The sequence below is a fragment of the Chiloscyllium plagiosum genome, chromosome 20 (assembly GCF_004010195.1).
Source record: "Chiloscyllium plagiosum isolate BGI_BamShark_2017 chromosome 20, ASM401019v2, whole genome shotgun sequence".
Lineage (NCBI taxonomy): Eukaryota > Metazoa > Chordata > Chondrichthyes > Orectolobiformes > Hemiscylliidae > Chiloscyllium > Chiloscyllium plagiosum.
Window position 1 is genome coordinate 37,250,234 of NC_057729.1, and position 20,948 is coordinate 37,271,181.

Sequence of the window (20,948 nt, forward strand, 5' to 3'; positions counted from 1 at the left end):
ATTTCATTCGCCAACAGTCCTCTACCTCACCTTTCTTCTATTGTTGATCATCACAGCATCAGCCTTACTACAAGGTTAATTTTTTTTTTTAAAAAGCCACAAACATTAACTAGTGGGTGAATGCATTGGCTCACTTTGCTAGGATTTGATATTTGAAGTTACATTTGATGACCTTGACTCCTCATGTGAGGTTATTGACCAGCTTGCAATATTCTGAGGAACAGTCACTAGACCCAAAAAGTTAATTTTGATTTCTATTCACAGATGCTGCCAGACCTGCTGAGCTTAACCAGCATCTTCTGTTTTTGCAACTGTTCTAGGGGCTTGACTCCTGGTATTTACTGCCACAGCAATATTATCCCATTCCCTTTTAACTGCAGGTTGGAGGGCCTCTTGCAGGTCCAGGATTAGATTACTTTTTTAGATTAGATTACTTACAGTGTGGAAACAGGCCCTTCGGCCCAACAAGTCCACACCGACCCGCCGAAGCGCAACCCAGCCATTCTCCTACATCTACCCCTTACCTAACACTACGGGCAATTTAGCATAGCCAATTCACCTGGCCTGCACATCTTTGGACTGTGGGAGGAAACCGGAGCACCCGGAGGAAACCCACGCAGACACGGGGAGAATGTGCAAACTCCACACAGTCAGTCGCCTGAGGCGGGAATTGAACCCGGGTCTCTGGCGCTGTGAGGCAGCAGTGCTAACCACTGTGCCACCGTGCCGCCTCAGGGAGTAGGATATTTCTACTCCCTCCTGCTTCGTCCACTAAATACCTTGTGTGAAACATTCAAAAACGTTGGGGTATAGTGTCTCCTACATTGTGCCATTCCTCACTGTTTCCCTGGTCAACTTATTGCGTAACTCAATAGCACCTTCTCCAGCCACAGTGTGTTTCCCATGTGACTACAGGCTGGTGTCAAGAAGTTTTGATGTTATGACCCCTTGCTGATGTGTGCAACTTATGAACAGCACAGTTAGTTTTTTCTGTTCACAGATATCAGATTAAAGAAAAGGCAGCACAAAATTGTTGTGCTACTTGCACATCAATCAATGCCCAAGTTAATCAAGCTTTGGCCATTTTCAGGAGCTATCTTATTTATTGTCGAGAACGTATGATGTAATTTTCAACTGAACTAATGAAATTAACTCCTGAAAATAATCCTAGAATTCCTTTCATTTTAAAATAGAAAGAAAATTATAGATATATCATTTTAAGATTGCAAACACTGCAATGTAATATTTAGCATTAAAAACAATTCACAGTGTTTCAGGGTTCATCACTGTTTTCATCAGCACTATTAGTTACCATGGACTGAAGATTACAGTGTCAGCTAAACCAAACTATTTTACTGATATCATTCATACTGGGCTGTAACTGTGAACGTCTGCCTGAATCACAATCGAATGTAATAATCTTACAAAAATACCAATGGGACAGAGATATATTTTTAAGCGATAATCCAGATTTAATTAGCTCTGTTATATCAGATATTGCTATGGCTTAGTTTTTACAATAATGAATGTCATTGACTAGAAAACACTCTTCGATCCTTTCAGTGCTCTGCGAGTACTTCCCTACAACTACAAAAGTAGCAAAAACCTTAGAGGCAAGAAAAGATGATTGATATCTGAATGATACTTTACCTCATAGAGGGTAATTATTCCATTAGTTTCATTCGGTGGTTTCCACTGTAGATATATCTTCTCCTCAAATGGACCTCCTTGAATTGATTCCAAGGGCACCAGATCAGGCACTGTTTGGAAGAAATTTAATAATAAAGGGTAAGAGAATCAGTAAAGTTTACAAAAAAGGAAGCTTCATTCAATGTGAAAATGGTTTCTAAGGGTTCAAAATCATTTCCAATTATAATTGTCTCTAAAATGTATTCATACTCATTTATGATTGATCCCTTTGGGTATGTCCCAGGTGTCCATTCTTCAAGTCATTTTGCATCGCTTATTGAATACCTCAGTAAATGTCAATGTATGAATCTTAAACAGGGAATCAGCAATGTGATGAGAAAACACAGATAGCTGCTATAAGTAATACAAAGTTGCAAAATGATCTGTTTTGCAATTGTCAAATACAAGGACACAAAGTATCAAGGAAATAAAATCCATTTAAAACATTCTCTGATATAGCGTTTGTGAGCAGTTTCAGTCACTAAGAGAAACATGGAAATGTTAGAAGGCACGAAGAGGCCATTCAGCCCATTGTGTCTGCACCTACTCTCCAGATGACTATCATGAATTATTGCTATTCTTCTGCCTGCTATCCATAATCCTGCATATTGTTTGAATAGAAACAATCACCTAAGGCCTTTTTGAATGGCAGCTCCAAGGCAATGCATTCCAGACTGTAACCACTTGCTGCGTGAAAAAGTCTTTTTCTCATCTCACATTTGTTTCTCTAAGCCTCTCATTCTTGATCCATTATGAATATGAACAGTTTGTCCCTATCCATTCTGTACAGAAACCTCATGATTTTGAAAACTTCTCGCAAATCTTTTATTCTGCCTCCCCTTCCACCCCCACCCCCACCCCCGCACCGGTAAACAAACACCTTCTGCAACTTATCTGTTTAGCTGAACTTTCTCATCTATGGAACCGTTCCTGTAGTCTTCCTCTGCATTCTCTCCAATAAAAGTTCACAAATTTTGTGAAGTGTGGCATCCAGAACTGTATGTAATACTTCAGCTAAGGTCTAACTAATGTCTTAAAAAAATCAGCATTAACCATTTGTGCTCGTACTGTATGCCTCCATTGATAAAGCCTATAACACTGTGTGCTTTATTAACCATGGGTCTTCAACTATCCTGCTACCTTTAATGACTTATGCACATGTACACCCAGGTCCCTTTGCTTCTGTACATGCTTTGGAGTCATACCCTTTACTTTATACTGTTTGCTATGTACTTTGTACAAACTAGAGAGTGTAAAACCTTTTAACAATGTAACTGCATCTCTTAAAGCCCATTATCTAAACATTGTTTCTTCAACTGAGCACTTTAACTGGGTTGGTAGGGGTGGGGGACAGAGTTTAACTGCCAACAGATGCTGGGTTTCAATTAATACATGCGAAGTTGGAAGAGTGCAACAGATCAAACCGCATCCAAGGAGCAGGAATGTCAATGTTTCAGGCTGAAACCAGTCCTGACGAAAGATTTCAGCCCAAAACGTTGACTTTCCTGCTCCTCAGACCTGCTGTCTGACCTGCTGTGCTCTTCCAACTTCACATCTATTGACTCTGACTTCCAGCATCTGTAATCCTTACTGTCTCCTTGGTTTCAGTTAGTTTCCTGTATCTAGCGTCATGATACTATGAAGTGACAGCAACTCTAACTGGGCATCATTATCATTTCCTAAATGGACAAATGTAACATCTAACACAATCTCAAGTTGACTTTTATCTTGGTATTCAGCTGAATAAGAAAGCCATAGCAACATTCCTACTCAGTTCAGCAGAAATGAGTATGCTGTCCTGATGTTAATAACATCGATGAATTTGGCTCCTCAGCATCTGGAATATGCTCTGGAGAAATCGCAAAATCTGGCTAACTTTACCCCATTTAAGAAACTTAGTACATTTTTACTGTCCATGTTCCATGTTTTCATTGTGTGAGTAAGGTTAAAATCCCCAATGTGTTTTCACTACTTTGTTTGCCACATACTTCACTAGTTTCTGTCCATAAGCAGCAAATAAATCATGATACACTTCTAAGTAATTTCACTGTATCTCGAATGTCAGAATAGATATGAAAGGATTGCTAATATGTTCAGTTAAATTCTAATGTATACACCTGTTGGTAGGAGCCTTCAGAGTGAGGTATTTTCATTTAATTTATTCAAATATTTGATAATCAATTTGACATTACACAAGCTATTGTTAAATTATTCATGACATTTATGCAGCACAGGAGAAAAAAGTGTAATTAAAAGGGTGATGGCTATAAACCAAAGATAGCTTGCAAATAAGGAATGACCCACTGTATGGCAAGCAGTCAGCAAGACTTACTGACACTGGCAAAATTATTGACAAAGAAAGAGCATTAATTTGTTTAGTGGTGTGGCAAGACACAAACATAGGTTATTGTAAATCTGCAAGCAATCAAACAGGCACAAGCCTTGCATTAAATTTACTAGATCAATCATTTTCACTATGATTGACGATTGAAATTATGCATCCAGTGCTGAAGAGCTGGGCAGGATAGCAGTGCTGGGAATATGTTCATTCACTTTTACCTCGAGGCAGAATAGTAAACTGATTTCCCTTTCATCAGCGGAAATGCAAATTGGGCAGGATGTAAAATGGGTGGTCAACTCACTCCTGGCAGACTTTGGCCGACTACTGAATTTTGAATGTGGTCATAATTGTTAAATTCTTGTCCCCATTTCCTGGAGGAGCGGTAATACATTTGAATATGATGCTGTATCCATGGTTCATAGGAACATGCAACAGGACCATTAAAAATGGAATGGCTTGCTGTGCTTCACAAGGGTAAGTGCTGTCACCTTCTTTCAGCTATGTCACACTCATTCTAATTCCACCTTCCACTAAAGCTTGTGGTCTATCGCTTTCAATATTGTATGCAGTAACTTCCCTCAACAGCTCTCACCCACCCCATTTTCCCAAATTACTAATCCTTATTGCCGTCTGAGCTTCCTACTTACTCACTTGAGATACTTCACCACATTTTCGGACTGAAGATGGACTGTCACCCACATTGACTAACTAAGGGGTATTCCACTTGGAATTTAAAATATGGCCATTTGGTTGAAGCACATGCAACGTGTTCACCACATCAGCTGCTTCCTATGATGTAGGAATGACATTGCCACAGCACAATGCCATTGACTGATCATTGCTCACAAACATAGCAACTGCCTGGCTTTCTTTCTGCGATAAAAGGTAAGGCAGAGATGCTGTGAGCAATTGACTAAGTGAGCGCTAGAATACAATGACTGCTAACATAAGACCTATGAGATGCATTTTGTTCCAATGCATGAGCTAGGTGCCTGTCCCTTTGTGCAAAGAGGCTTGGCAGCAGAATTGCAATGGAAAGTGTTGATGACTTCCAAAATGCAATAGCAAAGTGTTGAACTGCATCGGAAGTCAGTGTGAGATGGACCATGATGATATGTGATTTTGGTGCTTTTCTGATGTCAACTTCCATGGAACATGCCCTAAGATGTTGGGGAATGCATGGACGGATGTCTGGGGAAGATGCTGGTAAGTTGCAATTGCCGGGTACCTGCTTTTTCAAGTTGAAAATTGGAGTTTTCTGCCAGTATCTGAGTGAATACAACCTGCATATAATTTAAAGGAGATGCTGGCATAGTGGTAATGTCACTAGATGTGTATTCCAGAAACCGAGGCTAATGTTCTGGGGACATGGGTTCAAATTCTCTTGTGGCAAGTGATGATATCTGAATTCAATAGAAATGTAGAATAGTGCAAGCAATGTCGATTGATCTAAAAATCTGTTTCCTTAATATCTTTCGGGAAAGAAATCTGCTATTTTCCCTCAGTCTGGCCTACATATGACTGCAACCTACATGTATGTGTTGTAGCCTATCTACATGTAGATAAATCTGTGTAATTTGTCCCTTTTATGCACCTCATCACCCAGCCTTATGTACATAACACATTGTTGGAAAAAAGGTAGAAACGCTACAAGAGTATAACCAATGACATGCAGACCAAATCCCAACTTGAACCAGGACAAAGTATACAAGCTTAAGAATTTAGAACAGACAAAGGGTTCACAGAAATATATATGTTGCTCTGTGCAGCCAACATCATATCTTGTGATAATGAGCAATGGTCAAGTCCTGTGAAGAATTGCATACTATCAACCAGCTGTCATACATGATGATGACTCCAGTACTGAAGATATCCTGCCAAAAAATGACTTTTGACAAATGATACATATCCATCCATGACAACAGCTACCACTGTGCAAAGTAAAGCTACACTGCTGGATAATAATAAATGTATAAGGAACAGATCTGGTCATGTGTTATGTATGGTATTATGTCAATGTAGATATATATATATATGTACATATTCTTGTACATGTTATCAAGAAAAAGGATTCCCATTCTTTAAAGGGCAAAGGGAGATGTATATTGTAGTGATTGGAACCATGGCCAGGTGGATCTCATTTACTATGAGATCCTTGATTGGCATTGTTAACCTGGGCCAATCAGGGAGCCCTGGCTGACAGATATAAATAGTCTGCTCATTTTAGTGACAGGCTCTGAGCTGGTTGGTCAGAGCTCATGTACTGTGCACATATAAATAAAGGGTGACTTGATGATATGGTACTGGCCTCTGTGCAGTTATTTTACATGTTATGGCTTAGGTTCCAGAGTGGATATACTGATATATTTCAGATAGTTATAGAGTATTCGGTGTGTGATATTCTGGCACAGGTCATATCTCTCTCTCTTTGTATCAGAGTCAACATAGTCAGTTAGTCATATATCTATCATGTACAGTCATATAATTAAGCATGAAGCCTCGACTGTGGTAAGTTTGTGGTATCACAGTCTCGTTAATAGCCAGTGTTATTAATAAATTTTAAGATATCTGACTCAAGAAGAACCTGATTATTTGTGGTACCTGTTATATGGACTAAAATATACAGCATGCATAAAATGGCATCAGCATCAACTTCAATATAGTAAGCTTAGCAAGATCAGAATATCGAATTACCCATTTAGTGGATGAGAGAGAAATTTTGAATGTTTTCTTAATTCACAGATGGTTGATCCAGCATTTATTATCTGTCCCCAGTTGCCCTTCAGAAGCTGATAGTAAGCTGCCTTCTTGAAATGCAGTAGTGTATTTGATGCAGGTGCATGTACAATACAGTTAGGAAGGACATTCCAGTATTTTGACCGAGTGACACTGGAGAATGCTATTATGTTTTCAAGCCTAGATAGTAAGTGGCTTGGAGGGGAATTTGCAGGTGTTGGTGTTCCCATGTATCTGTTTCCATTGTCCTTCTAGATGGTAGTGGTTTGGGTTTGGAAGGCACTGGTTAAGGAGTTTTGGTGAATTTCTGTAGTGCAGGATGTTGATAGTTGGAATTCAGTTATTGTGATGACTTTGAATGCCAAGGAAAATGGTCGGAATCTCTCTTGTTGGATATAGTAATTGTCTGGTACTTGTGTGATGCTAATGTCACTCGCCAATTGTCAGCTTAAGCCTGATATGTTCAGGTCTTTCTGCACTTGGGCGTGGATTGTTTCAGTATCTGAGCAGGCAAAAATGGTGCTGAGCATTGTGCAGCCATTAATGAATATCCCTTCCTTTGACCTTAGGATGGAGTTTTGGTTATTGAAGACATAGCTGAAAATAGTTGGGCCAAAGGTATTACCATGAGAAAATCCTGCAAAGATGTCCTGGATCATGGCAGCCTTTTGCTTTTTGTCAGGAAAGACTCTGACCAGCCGAGATTTCTTTCCCTCCCAATTTCCATTGACTCCAGTTTTGCTAAAGCTCTTTGATGTCACATTCAGTTAAATATTGCCTTGATGTCAAGGGCAGTCACTCTTACCTTAGCTTAAAGATACACGTAGGTGGGCTTTCTGCCATATGTATGGCATGTTTTTGTGAAGGAAATCTCAAATAGGAGATTCCTTGATTACAAAATCTGATAAAACATCAAAGAAACTGCAACACCTTTGTAAATCAACTTTATCTTTCGGTTTGGCCATCGTTAGTACATCTTCTATTTTGATAACAACAGTTCTAATACTGACTATTGAATAGACTGAACAAAAGAAGTTGATTTGGCTCACGTAGATTTGATATTTTACTTTTGAAGTAAGTTTATTACCACTGCCATGAGCTGCTGAAGGTTTGTGTCATGCTCATGTTTAGTTCTTCCTAAAGATGCATTGTATTCTGCAATACAGTGTCAACTTGTTAGATTCTTGAGTTCTGTCGGATTCACATTCTAGCAATGGAAAACCAGTCAGAAAGACCGTTACAACCTATTCCCAGCAATGAGATATATAAAATCTGTTCTGTCCCTGAGCTACACTTCAATGACTCAAAAAACAAAGAACTTAATCAGTAGCAGAAATCACTTGGAAAATAAGTACTGGAGGTTTACAGTTGGTTGTGCCTTAGAGGTCCTAGCCATAATTCGCTTGACACGGATGCTGGTACACTGATGTACCAGCTTCCCCAGGAAGTAGAGTCTCAACTGTAGTGCAGGAGTAGGAACTCTCAGCTTAATGAAACACACTGTCTCACCCTATTATTTTCCCTGGCCTATGTAACCACAAAATGGAAGTTCTGTCTTGTGAAATCAATGCAGCAACTCCCAGCTTTCCATGATTCTGCTCAACTCCAACAGATTTGTCATTATGGTTGGAGATTAGTGGAGCCATTCGTGTTCCTCCTCCCCTGGAGAAGATTCAGGGCAAATATCTTTAAGATCAAATGCCAAAAACATATAATTAACTCTTGAAAGACTGGAAGTTAGACAAAAGTTTTGAGATTAGGTGAAAGTGAGTACTGCAGATGCTAGAGATTAGAGTCAAGAGTGTGGTGCTGGAAAATCACAGCAGGTCAGGCAGCATCTGAGGATCAGGCAAAAGGCTTTCATCAGGAATGAGACTGGGAGTCTTGGAGGTGGAGAGATAAATGGGAGGAGGGTAGAGATGGGGGAAGGTAGCTGAGAGTACAATAGGTGGATGGAGGTGGGGGTAAAGGTGATAGGTTGATGGGGAGGGTGGAGTGGATAGGGGGGGAGGAAGATAGACAGATGAGACAGGTCATGAGGAGGGTGCTGAGCTGGAAGGTTGAAACTGGGGTAAGGTGGGGGGAAGGGAAATGAGGAAACTGGTGAAATTCATATTGATGCCATGGGATTGGAGGGTCCCGAGGCAGAAGATGAGGCGTTCTTCCTCCAGGCATTGGGTGGTATGGGAGTGGCAATAATTGAGTTTTGAGATTACCTGGGCTAGTCAGATCTTTGGGAAGTAAGCCAATATGTCATTAATCTGTTAATAATGTCACAATATAAAAAAACTAAATTAAAATTAAGATGTAAAACATCAATATTATTCATGTTTTCCTGGTTAGTGTTGTCTCATCAGTTCTTACTTAGCTTCTCTTCTATTTCTCTGCTTTAATTTTACTTACAGCTCGATAATACACACAATTAATGTTTCTGGAGCTTTTATTTTTACTTTCTATTTTTAAACATCAAATATATCCATTCATCATTGCCTCTCCTATACTTGTGTTTCTTTAGAAAAGCAGCCTGCGTGGTTAATTATCCTGCTAATTGAAGCACAAGACAATGTTATGTGACTTTGTCTAATCAGAGAAGCAATCAGCTGGCATGTACGATTTTTTTTTTATCTAATGTCACACTCAATGCCAATACAGCCAATTATAACATCAGACAAAGCAGGCACCACAAAAATTAGATATCTTGTAGTGTTGAAAGGAATATTAGATTTACTGTCAACCTTTGATGAAATAGTTATGACATGGCAAACACATCTATTCTATATCTAACTTTGTTTTTCTGTGGCTATACAGTTCTACATTTATTTTTAATGGATATAGATCTGATATGGTATAAAATACCTCTCTGCAAACCTAAAGAACTAATATTTTACTTTTCAAGTATTCACCATGTAACATTCATCTCCAGTTGCATCACAAACATTATTTTCTTCTATAATTTCCAGTTATTTCAGTTATGATTTTTGTATTGTATCAAGTATCTACAAAGACAATGTGAACATTTTCAATAGGACAGTATAGTTTATAATTTATCGATTTAGTTACCTCCATATAGTGGAATTAGTTTTGATTTAATAGCCTCAGAAAAAGACTAGATTAGCATTTAAAATAACGAACCCCTTTACTTCATTTACATGGAATTTTCCCTTTCAAAACTATTTCTAAGTGCAAGTGTTTCATATGATGAGGGTCATAATCAGAATTACAGATGTTAATTTAAGGTTTATGATGGGATTGCATCTCATAGCATACATACCAAGGACTCTCACTATTTAGAAAATTACAACAAACGCTCTCTGCAGAAAATATTTGTTCATCAACTATAATCCTCATGTCTCCAGCCAAGAGTTTAATCAAGGTAGAAATTGCCTCAGTTTCTAACAGCCAAATGATTAGTAATAAGAAAGAATTGCCCTAATACGTGAGCATTTTCTTTGTAAAGAAATTCACCACGAACATGATTTGTTTAATAATATATATGCACATCACCAGATGGTCCAGGGCAGCAGATATATGGGGGCATCATCACCTTCAAGCTGCACACCATCCTGACTTGGAACTATATTGTTGTTCATTTGTTCCTTCACTGACTTCTTGGAACTCCATTCTTAACAACACTGTGGGTGTATCCACACATCAAGACTTCAGTGTTTCAAGAATAAAAATGTACATGTATGTGTAATTTTAAAAAATAGGAAAAAGTCTATCTTCAGAACGTGTTTTCCTAAACAGCAATGTCTTGGCACTTTTACTGGTTTAAAACTATTTAAATAAGATTGTTAAATATGATTTATACTCTCTGCTGAAACAAAACATGTAAATTAGGCTGATTAGCAGAACAGGAAACATTGCTTCAATTGTATGAATATTTCCGTTTAAAATTAAAGTTATCTATCTTAGGATATTAATGTCACTTTCCCCTTTAAAACTGCATTTTCAGTAGATTATTGTTGATGAACATTTATGCGGTTAGTATACCACAGCAGACAATTGTTAAAGATCATTTTCAATAGAAAACTAGTTATTTGTCAATAAACATTTCAGAGGATTGAAATTTCAGGGAATGTAAAGATGCAAAATAATTATAAGTATATGAGTAAAATCAGTTTTAATTGTGACATAAGGCACAAAAAATATAAATATATGAACAGGGTTAAGCCATTGAATGTTCCATCAGATCCCAGTTGATCTATGACCTAACTCCAAATGCTCATTTTCCCCTACATCCTTTAATATCTCTGGTTTTAAAAATCTATCAATCTGAATTTTAAAATTAACAAGTGACCTAGCAATGATTGCCATTTGTGGAAGAGAATGCCAAGCTTTTAGCACCCATTGTGTATAGAAGTATTTACAAATGTCACTCTTAAAAGTCATGGATCTTTCTTTTAGAAAAAAATAATATGTCTCTTTGTTCTCGATTCCCAAACCAGCACAATTTTTCTCTATCCAGCCAACCTTTTCCTCTTATTATCTTGAAAATATCTTTGCAAAATCAACCCTTATTTTTCTGAATTCTGCTTATACACACTCGATTTCCTGTGTAGTTTCTCTTTGTAAATTAACCCCAAGGATCCAAATACCATTCAAGCAAATGTCACCTCATTCCCTCAAAAAACATTGTATCTTTCCCAAGATATGGTACCTGGAATTGCGCACAGTCACTTTCATGAGACATGATTAGCGTTTGAAAGCCATAGAGTCGTAGAGATATGATAGTATGGAAACAGACCCTTTGGTCCAACTTGTCCATACTGATCAGGTATCCAAAATAAATCTAGTCCCATTTGCCAGCATTTTTCCCTTATCCCTCTCAACCCTTCCTATTTATATACTCATAAAGATGCCTTTTAAATGTTGTAATTGTACCAGCCTCCACCACTTCCTCTGGCAACTCATTCCATACATGCGCCACTCTCTGTGTGAAAAAGTTACCCCTTAGATCACTTTTAAATTTTCCCCCTCATCCTAAAGCTGTGCCCTCCAGATTTGGACTTACCCACCCCAAGGAAAAGTCCTTACCTACCTACCCTATCCATGTCCCTCATGACTTTATAAACCTCTCTAACGTCACCGCTCAGCCTCTTCAGGGAAAATAAGCCCTACTCTACTCAGCCTCTCCTTATAGCTCAAACCCTCCAACCCTGGCAACATCCTTGTAAATCTTTTGTGAACCCTTTCAAGTTTCACAACATCCTTCCAATATCAGGGAGACCAGACTTGCATGCAGTAATCCATAACTGGCCTAACTACCATTCTTACAGCTACAAATTCAGGCTTTCTTTGATTAGCTGAGAATTTAAAAGATGTTCAGTCATCCTAACTTTAATATAGGTATCAGTAATTTGCACACAGAAGATGTCAAGCTTGTCAATAGCATTAGTTGTGTTTAGTTCTATGCAAGTGATGAGTATTAAGTGGAAATTCACTTGCGTTCCAAGACAGGATCAGAGCTAAATTCAGAGATTGGGTTAAGACATGCATGTTTATTATTTACAATAGTGAAATCTTCTTTGTGTGAGCATATCTAAACTAATAGTGAATAAGTTGTCTTATGTGGGCTCTCTCATGAACGTAATGTAAAGAATACCACTATAAACAAAAGCCTATAATACAGTGTAAAGAATGGCTCCAATTCTACCCTTTGTCATCAGGCTTTCTGGGCTAGATGGCTTATAATTTCCTGATTTCCATCTCTCACCTGAAGTGAGAGAATTTTGAAAGCTAGGACACTGGCAGTACTGTCACTTAATTTCTTTGAAAACCTAAGATCAAAACAATCAGGTCCTTGGAATTTGTTGCTCTTCAGTGCTATTATTTCCATCTTTAGTGCTATTTTGCTGACATCAGTTTTAGTGAGGCCCTGTTCTTCACTCAATATTACCATGGGTTGTTTTGCGGGCTGACACCTCTGTTTGTTATAAATACTGAAGCAAAATAATTATTCAATAAGTTTGCCATTTCCCTATTTTCATTGACAATATCATCTGATCACTTTTAAAGGGGCTAATATTTCTCCTGCCTAACTATCTTCCCTAATTGGAAAACTAATTGTTTTGATTTGAATAACTTTTAGAAAGTTATCTTTCGACTTTCTCTTTGAAGCTTTTGCTATCTTTCTGGGATCATTAATGCTTATGTTCAGTGTCTCATCATTATTTTCTTATTTGTGGACTAGCTGCTATTTTGTCTTGAACTTTCTCAAATCACATATTTGATTCCATTTGCTGCTCTACAGTGCAAGAAAACAATATCTCAAGCTGAATTTTAGTCATAAATTAGCGCTCTACCCTTACCTATCTGCCATACCCCTTCACCTTCACCAGCAGCATCTACTCCTCTGAGTCCCCTCAGAATCTGACATGTTTTAATGAGTTCACCTTTCATTCTTCTAAACTCCAGAGAACAGATCCACAACTTGAACTTCCTGTTTACAGATGCCTCTGACCTAAACCTCTGGCCAAGACCCACAACTGGACTCAGGACCATTCTTTTAAAGTAGTGCCTTCTTGTTGGAGATTCAGTATTTGGCCATTCAGTATTTGATTTAATGAGTAGAGATGATGAGCAGTGGTATGCAGACAGCTGAATCCTGTTCCACCTCCCTTATTCTTCCGAAAATATTAATCCAGACCAAGTAGAAAACTTGAATCAACCAGGATTTTCAATACTTGAAGAAATTCTGCTGAATTTGATCAGGGGCAAATATTACATAATACATATTTTGAAAGACTAATATCTTATCTCCAGTGGAAGGAAATGTAACAAGTCACATTGTATCCACAAAATAATTCTTATTATCAAGTATAAAAGACTGTCAAACACAAAAACCTGGAAAACTCACAGGTTCAAATTGCGGTAATGGCAAAATAGTTGGAAATTGCTGCATCAAAAGTGATTCATGATGTTCCATCATGGAGTATATTCAAGGTTTGGATGGATAGCTTTTTGGTTTCTCAGCAAATGAAGGGAAATGGAAACAGGAGGGAGAATGGAGTAGAGACAGAAGATCAGCTAAAATTGTAATGAATGTTGGAACAAGCTGGAGGGGCCATGTGGTCTACTCCTGCTCTGATTTCTTATAACAATAAATGAACAAGCATACAGCATATAGGGTTAGAAGCTGATCATAAGTACACAAATTCAAAGCACAGAATGCAAGATAAAAGCGCAGCTAATGTGCTGAATATTGCAGTTGGAATTGGGAACAGTTATTCTCAATCGCACTCAGTAAATCTTTCATTTTATTGTGTGCATTACTCATTTGCTCTGTACTTCCAATTCTTCATGACACACTTTATTAATTTACAGCATTTCAGCATCCAGTGTTGTGCTGGCAGCCTTCAAAAACTTCCAAATGTAAAGTTCAGCACTTCCCTTACTGCTGCAAAGATACTATTTCTTTTTTGCTGCTGTAAACTTCAAAATTATAATTCTGATCTGAGACAGTCAATATCCTGTGACTTTAACTCACTTCAGTAATCTGTCATTATTTGTCATTTTTATGAATATTAAACTGTGACCTTTTCCATTCCTCAAACAAAGATTTCTGCTCTTTCTGAATCAGATTTGGTTTTTGGTCTTTGTGAAAGCCTAAAGGATTTCACTTATACTGCTAACTTACTGAACCTATATCCATCAAAATGTCAAGAACAGAAACGTGGCTAAGGGTTGTTTTTTTTATATATCTTTTTCTTATTCACTGATTTTTTTTTTTAAAAGTTGACCATGGTCTATTGAATTTTGGAAACAGCTAGAAAGGGTGTTTTAAAATTACTTTGATTCAGTTTTTTAAAGTAATTGACCCAGATCTTTGAAACTGATTATCTTTTATTAATTTAACATAGGGAAAGTTGTAAAGCTACTTCAAAGTAAACAGAACAAGTTGTATTTTGTTTCATTCAGCAACTCTCTCTTTCAATCTGCTACATACACATTTCTTTCCATTTTTATGTCATATCCTAATGCAAGAGCTATTAAGTCAAATAGCAGTATATAAAATATTTGATGATCTTCTACAGAACTGGTCATAGCAGTCAAGGATCTGCAAATCATAGCTAGTTAAATGTCCTGTCTTGCTAAGAACGCAACATTGGTATTTACTCTGTAGAATTTTTCACACAATACATATTTGGAGGTTGGAAGGCATTTATTAAGGGAAGTTCCTGTAGCTTGGCTCTCGGATATAAATCACTGGCTTGTATTCTCCAGAGAGGATTGTTAAGGTCACAAATTCTGCAGAATTGACTGGTTTCATTTGTCCTTGTTTTTAATCCTTTTGACCATCTGAAAGGTGACAAATATTTAATAGATGCTTGACATCATACATATTACACATAACAACAAGATGCATAAATGCAAAAAAAAGCCTCCAATGCAGAATGCTAAGGTCATTGATTTTTTTTTTCTTGAGCACAGGTAAATTGTAGGGAAATGTTATTAAGAAAACATTGTTAAAAATCATAGGTTGATTTGACAGATTGCTGAATCATGTATAACTAATTCTTAGTGTATGTTGAAGTCTTAACAATAAATAGATAGAAGTATGCTAGTAGATATTGCCTACTTAAGAGTTCCAAAAAACATTCAATAAGGTGCGAAACAAAAGGTTAATAGGCTATTAACTAATTCATTGCTAAATTAAATTATTTGGGTTAATTGGTTTTGGGTAAGTTTATAAATACAATATGGTGAAAATAATGCAATTTACATTTCTTACATTCAAATAATTTTAAATAACAAATTTTGCTCCGAACATGATCCAATCATGCAAGCTATAAGTAGTTGCATCTTCAGTTCGCACATATTGTGCCAGGCACCATGCACATGCCACTATGTGCACTGTGACCACTATCCCCCTTCACCCATCATCAATGCGCTCAGCAGCAACAGTACAAGAGCCTCACCGCATCATCATGCTGGATGTTGGTCAACGCACACACCACCCCAATCCTTTAACAGCTCAAGGACACCTATAAGGGGAGGCAATGGCCTAGTGGTATTATTGCTGGACTGTTAATCCAGAAAGGAGAAAGTGAGGACTGCAGATGCTAAAGATCAGGGTTGAAATGTTTGGTGCTAGAAAAACACAGCATGTCAGGCAGCATCCGAGGAGCAGGAGAATTGACGTTTTGGGCATAAGCCCTTCATCAGGATTCCTGATCAGCGGCATATGCCTGAAACGTCACCTCTCCTGCTCCTCAGATGCTGCCAGATCCGCTGTGCTTTTCCAGTGCCATACTTTTTGACTATTCATCCAGAAACCCAAGTAATGGTGGGTGCTCTGGGTTTGAATTCCACCATGGCAGATTAAGGGTTGAATGTTCTTTAGGGAAGGAGACTGCCCACTTTACCTGGTCTGGCCTACATGTGACTCCAGACCCACAACAATGTGGTCGACTCTCATCTGAGGTGAGCAATAAATGCTTACATAACCAGCAATGTCCTCATCTCATGAATGAATTTTAAAAAAGCTTCCTTCTGCCAGATGCTTTTGCACACAGAGATACACACATATTTCATGTAGCTGCATAGGATGCATCTTATGCCCCTGAGCCTGCTCTCTCAGCACCCACTCACTTTGCATTTACTCAGAGGCTGCCAGCTTCTGCCTACTTCCATATTGCTTTCTTCACGCACATTCACTGACTTCAGCACAAACTTACAAACCTCTATGTGGCTTGCATGGTTTTCTTAGCACACGGTCGTCCGTGCTCACCCATAGGTTGTCTGCCTCCATGGCTCACACTGCTTTGTAGCACAGAGGGAGAAGTAGATACCTTGTCATGGTGAGGAGCACTGAAAGGTTGAGGGATGATGTGCTGATGTATGGTACAGTGTTGTACTGGCATCAGACTTGTAGCAAGTGCCAGCTGGATGTGCTTCATTCCAAAATAGCTTAAGAAAGAGTTGGATAGAGCTCTCAAGGATAGTGGAATCAAGGGTTGTGGAGATAAGGCAGGAACAGGATACTGATTAAGGATGATCAGCCATGATCATATTGAATGGTGGTGCTGGCTCAAAGGGCAGAATGGCCTACTCCTGCACCTATTGTCTACTGTTTATTGTCAAATCATGTCCAATGTTATTTGGCTGGCCCAAATCATGTAAAGCAACTAAAGGAGGGATTGTACATGAAGGCAGAGCAGTTATATGTGATTGGCAAGCAGGACAGGTGGTGAGGTGTCTCCAGTGAATAAGGAGAGAGAGCAAAGGACGGGAGAGGGTAGTAATTTGAAAGGATAAAGTGGGTAAGAGCCATTAAGCAGACAAAATATGTGCAATAGTGAGAGAGGTAGAGAGAGGTAGTCCATGAGCTCTGATGAGAGATGTGTGCAGTGTCAGAGCTAGAATGAGTCATAGCTCTGTGAGTGCAAAGTAGCAGAGCAAAATGGTGACACTTATCCTTGTGGAATGCTGAAAATAATTGACGTTCCTCCTGCATTGCTGGGTGACCCACATCACTTGGACATGGTACTGACTTAAAAGACAAATTGGATCCAGGATGACTTGGTTTGGTGGCACAGTCTCCTGTACAGTATACAAAAAAAGGACAGCCCTACTTTCCGGAACTCTGTCCACCAACACCTCCAGTCCCCTGTTTGCAAACTAGAGAGTGAGCTTTTCTTTCCTGTGGGCTAGGTGCTCAGTACTAAAGGTCAAGCATTACAGTGTGAGAGTCAGATTCTGCCTCACAGCAACTGAAGTGGTGGCAGTTTGATGTTAAGTATGGCACTATGGCATGAAGTTCCTAGAATTGGCAAACACTTTGCCTCTTTAGTGATGCAATTCCCTAAGAAAGGCACCCAAGATCACAGTTGTATAATTAATGAGGTAAAGAGCAGAAGATTGCATGAGAAAAGTTTCACAGTGCCCCAGTGACCAGGCAAAAGGAAACTCATTTGATAAAATGAACTTTAACTACAAACAAGGAAGGTCCACCCCTAGTTACACAGACTTTGAGGAGGACCAGTGGTAGGACTCTCTCCATCAAGATCAGAAGTTGTTCTGCCTACACATCCATATGACATCATAGTGGGCGGTGTTTATAGCACACCTCAGTATTAACCCTTTCAGACCCTTAGATACCTATTTACAACAGAAAGTAGTTTAGAAGTGTATTCTTTATTCCCCTGACAACTATTTTCTTAATGAGAGGTGTTATAGCTGACTACCATTTGAGAACCTGAGTTTGGAATTCTTGTTTTCTTCAATTGTTTATGAAATTTAAAAAAAAAATATTCTTTAATGAATGCAATTTGTTTTTATGTTTCTGTCCAATTTTGTCTCCTTTTGTGAAGCTATCAAATTTCTCTGTTTTCTTCCACTGCTCCTAATGTGCTCTGGCAGGACACCTAAATGATAGTGCTGGAAGCAATTTAATTGTTTTAGGTTTTACAGCTAAATATAATGCATTCGTCAATGAGAATCTGCTTGTATCCTTTCCGTAGCTCAGCTACTACAGCAAGCTGTAGCAAGAACCCAAGCTGTTTTTTCCCATCTTTATCCCAGCTGTGTGAGGCTGTCCATGGTGCTACACTCCCTGTTTGGCTGAAATCTCTTAACTCAGACAGACTGGGACAAATGCCTGTTACCTCCTTGGTTCGTAAAGCTCAAAGCCATTAGGACAGCAAGACTGATGTCATGTGTGTCTTCTGAACTGCCTTTAACTGCTATTTTTATAACTGGCAAATGTGTACTTGATGGTTTATTAAATGTACAGAACATCTAGAAGTGCTTTTGGAACAAAGTAAATTGAAACAAATATGTCTGTGTAATTGTTGTGAGTTAATGAAGATTGGTTTCAATGTTGAATTGTTAGAAAGAGCAAACATATAAATAGGATAACCAGCATTAAAAACGACACAAATCTGATCCTTTGTAAACATGTTGAAATTATTATAAAGTGGCACCAAGTCATTGATCACTTTTATTAAACACAATTAAATCTTCCCTGCAATTAAGCTTTCTGTAGAAGACACGTGAACTCAATATGTTTATGACTGTTTTTGGAACTCATTTGCACTGGTCATTAACAACCTCACTGCCCTTGTAACTCCCCTTGAAGCGAAGGCAGCTGTTTTATTGTGCTTATATTTCTTATTCAATGCTTTGTCTTATTTGAATTTTATGTGCCTGGAGGTTTGGAAAAATAAACGTTTTTGTGCTGTTGCCTTGGTAGTGGCCAAGTCCTAAATGCGATTTATTTGTATTGGTGTCCTGTGATATATGCAATTTGTGGGGCTCTGGCATCAACATTGAGGAAAGTAAGATCTGGCCTCGTGGAATGGTCTACATCTGAACCATACTAGGACTGATGTTCTTGCAGACTTCATAGAGAAGTAGAAGAGGTTTTAAACTAAGAAGAAAATAGATTCTCTACAGTATGGAAACATGCTCTTCAGCCCAAAAAGTCCACACTGAACCTCTGAACAGTAACCCACTCAGACCCATTCCCCTACCCTATATTTATCCCTGACTAATGCACCTAACACTACAAGCAATTTAGCACAGCCAATTCACCTGACTTGCACATCTTTGGATTGTGGAAGGAAACTGGAGCACCCGGAGGAAACCCATGTAGACACAGGGAGAATGTGCAAACTCCACACAGACAGTTGCCTGAGGCAGGAATTGATCCCATGTCTCTGGCGCTGTGAGGCAGCAGAGCTAACCACTGAGCCACTGTGCCACCCATTAGCAATCGTGCCATCTAATAAGTGGGGGCAAGAACCCAAATTTTGGAAGCTATGGTGAATAAGATATTGGGAAAATTCAAAAGAGGAAAGAATTAATGTAGGAAATGATAGACAATAATAGGAAGTGACAGAGAATACAGATCCTCGTGCAATCAGCACACACGATTAGTGATTACAACAATAATAAAAGGATCATAAGTTAAGGCACTGAATTTGAATGTATGCAACAGTTGAAACAAAACAGACTAACTAGTAATAGAAATTGAGTTAAATAAATACAATCTAGTGACCATAACTGAGACAAGGTTGCACAATGACCTAGATTGGGAATTAAATATTGAAGGGCATGTGGCATTTTGGAAAGACAGGAAACTAGAAAAGGATGGACTAGTGGTTCTGTTAATTAACGATGATATTAGCAGAATCGTAAGAGATGACCCATATTCAGAAAACCAGGAAAGGAATTATAAAGGCAAGTGATCACTTTTGGAAGTTGTGTGTAGGCCCCTTAACAAAACCCAATGATAGGACAGAAATAATAGAGATTGTCCAAAGGATACAGCAGTATCGTGGAAGATTTTAAACTGCATGTAGACTGGAAAAATCAGATAGGAAAAAATAGTTGAGAAAATAAATTCATTGAATGCCTTTGGGACCATTTATTAGACCAACATGTTATGATGATACCGGAACTAGTTTTGACCAATGAAATCGATTAATTACAGACCTCATAGTCAAAGCATCCCTGGGTAGCAATGACAATAATATGATTTAATTTTGCGTACAGTTTAAGGGACAGAAGTGTGGGTCCAAGGCTACTATTTTGAATTTAAACATGGGCAATTATCAGGGTATGAAAGCAGAGCTATCAAATATGAACTGGCAATTTAAGTTAAGGGTTAGGTCAACAGAGATGCAGTGGCAAACACTTCAGAAAATATTTCAGAAAGCACAGAGTAGATAAATTCCAACAAAGAAATGTAAAAAATGTAAGAGACAGACTGCCCCCCCCATCCCACCCCCTCCACCACCACCACTACCACCTGTGGTAAACTCAAAAAGTCAAAGACAGTATAAGTCTCTTAAGAAAAGACAGATAAAGATAAGTAGCAGTTCAACAGATTGGACAGAGTACCAAAAACAACAAAAACTACTTTAAGATTAGTAAGGTGGGGAAATATTAGAGCACAAAAAGGGATCATGCTGCAATCAATGAGGCAGAAAACTCAAAAAGGGATCATGCTGTAAGGTTGAGTGAACTAGGAGTTGATGGAAAGGATGAGGGCAGTAACAAATTAAAAATACTATACATGAATGCACGAAGCATTAGAAATAAGATGAGGCTCTTTTGGAAATTGGCAGATACGATATTGTGGGGATAACTGAGACGTGGCTTCAAGTGGACAGGGCCTGGGAAATGAATATTCAAGGATACACGTGTTATCGTAAGGACAGACTGACGGGCAGAG

The 20,948-nt window shown here is 38.5% G+C and overlaps 1 protein-coding gene across 6 annotated transcripts in view; it reads right to left on the bottom strand.

Annotated features, from left to right (window-relative positions):
• Positions 1 to 20,948, bottom strand: part of LOC122560178 (receptor-type tyrosine-protein phosphatase T-like) — a 1,397,629-nt gene that overhangs the window by 519,006 nt on the left and 857,675 nt on the right. For all 6 annotated transcript variants that reach the window (XM_043710562.1, XM_043710557.1, XM_043710558.1 and 3 more), the window contains exon 9: positions 1,651 to 1,760. In XM_043710562.1, coding sequence (XP_043566497.1) covers positions 1,651 to 1,760 — 110 coding nt within the window. The remainder of the gene's footprint in view (positions 1 to 1,650; positions 1,761 to 20,948) is intronic.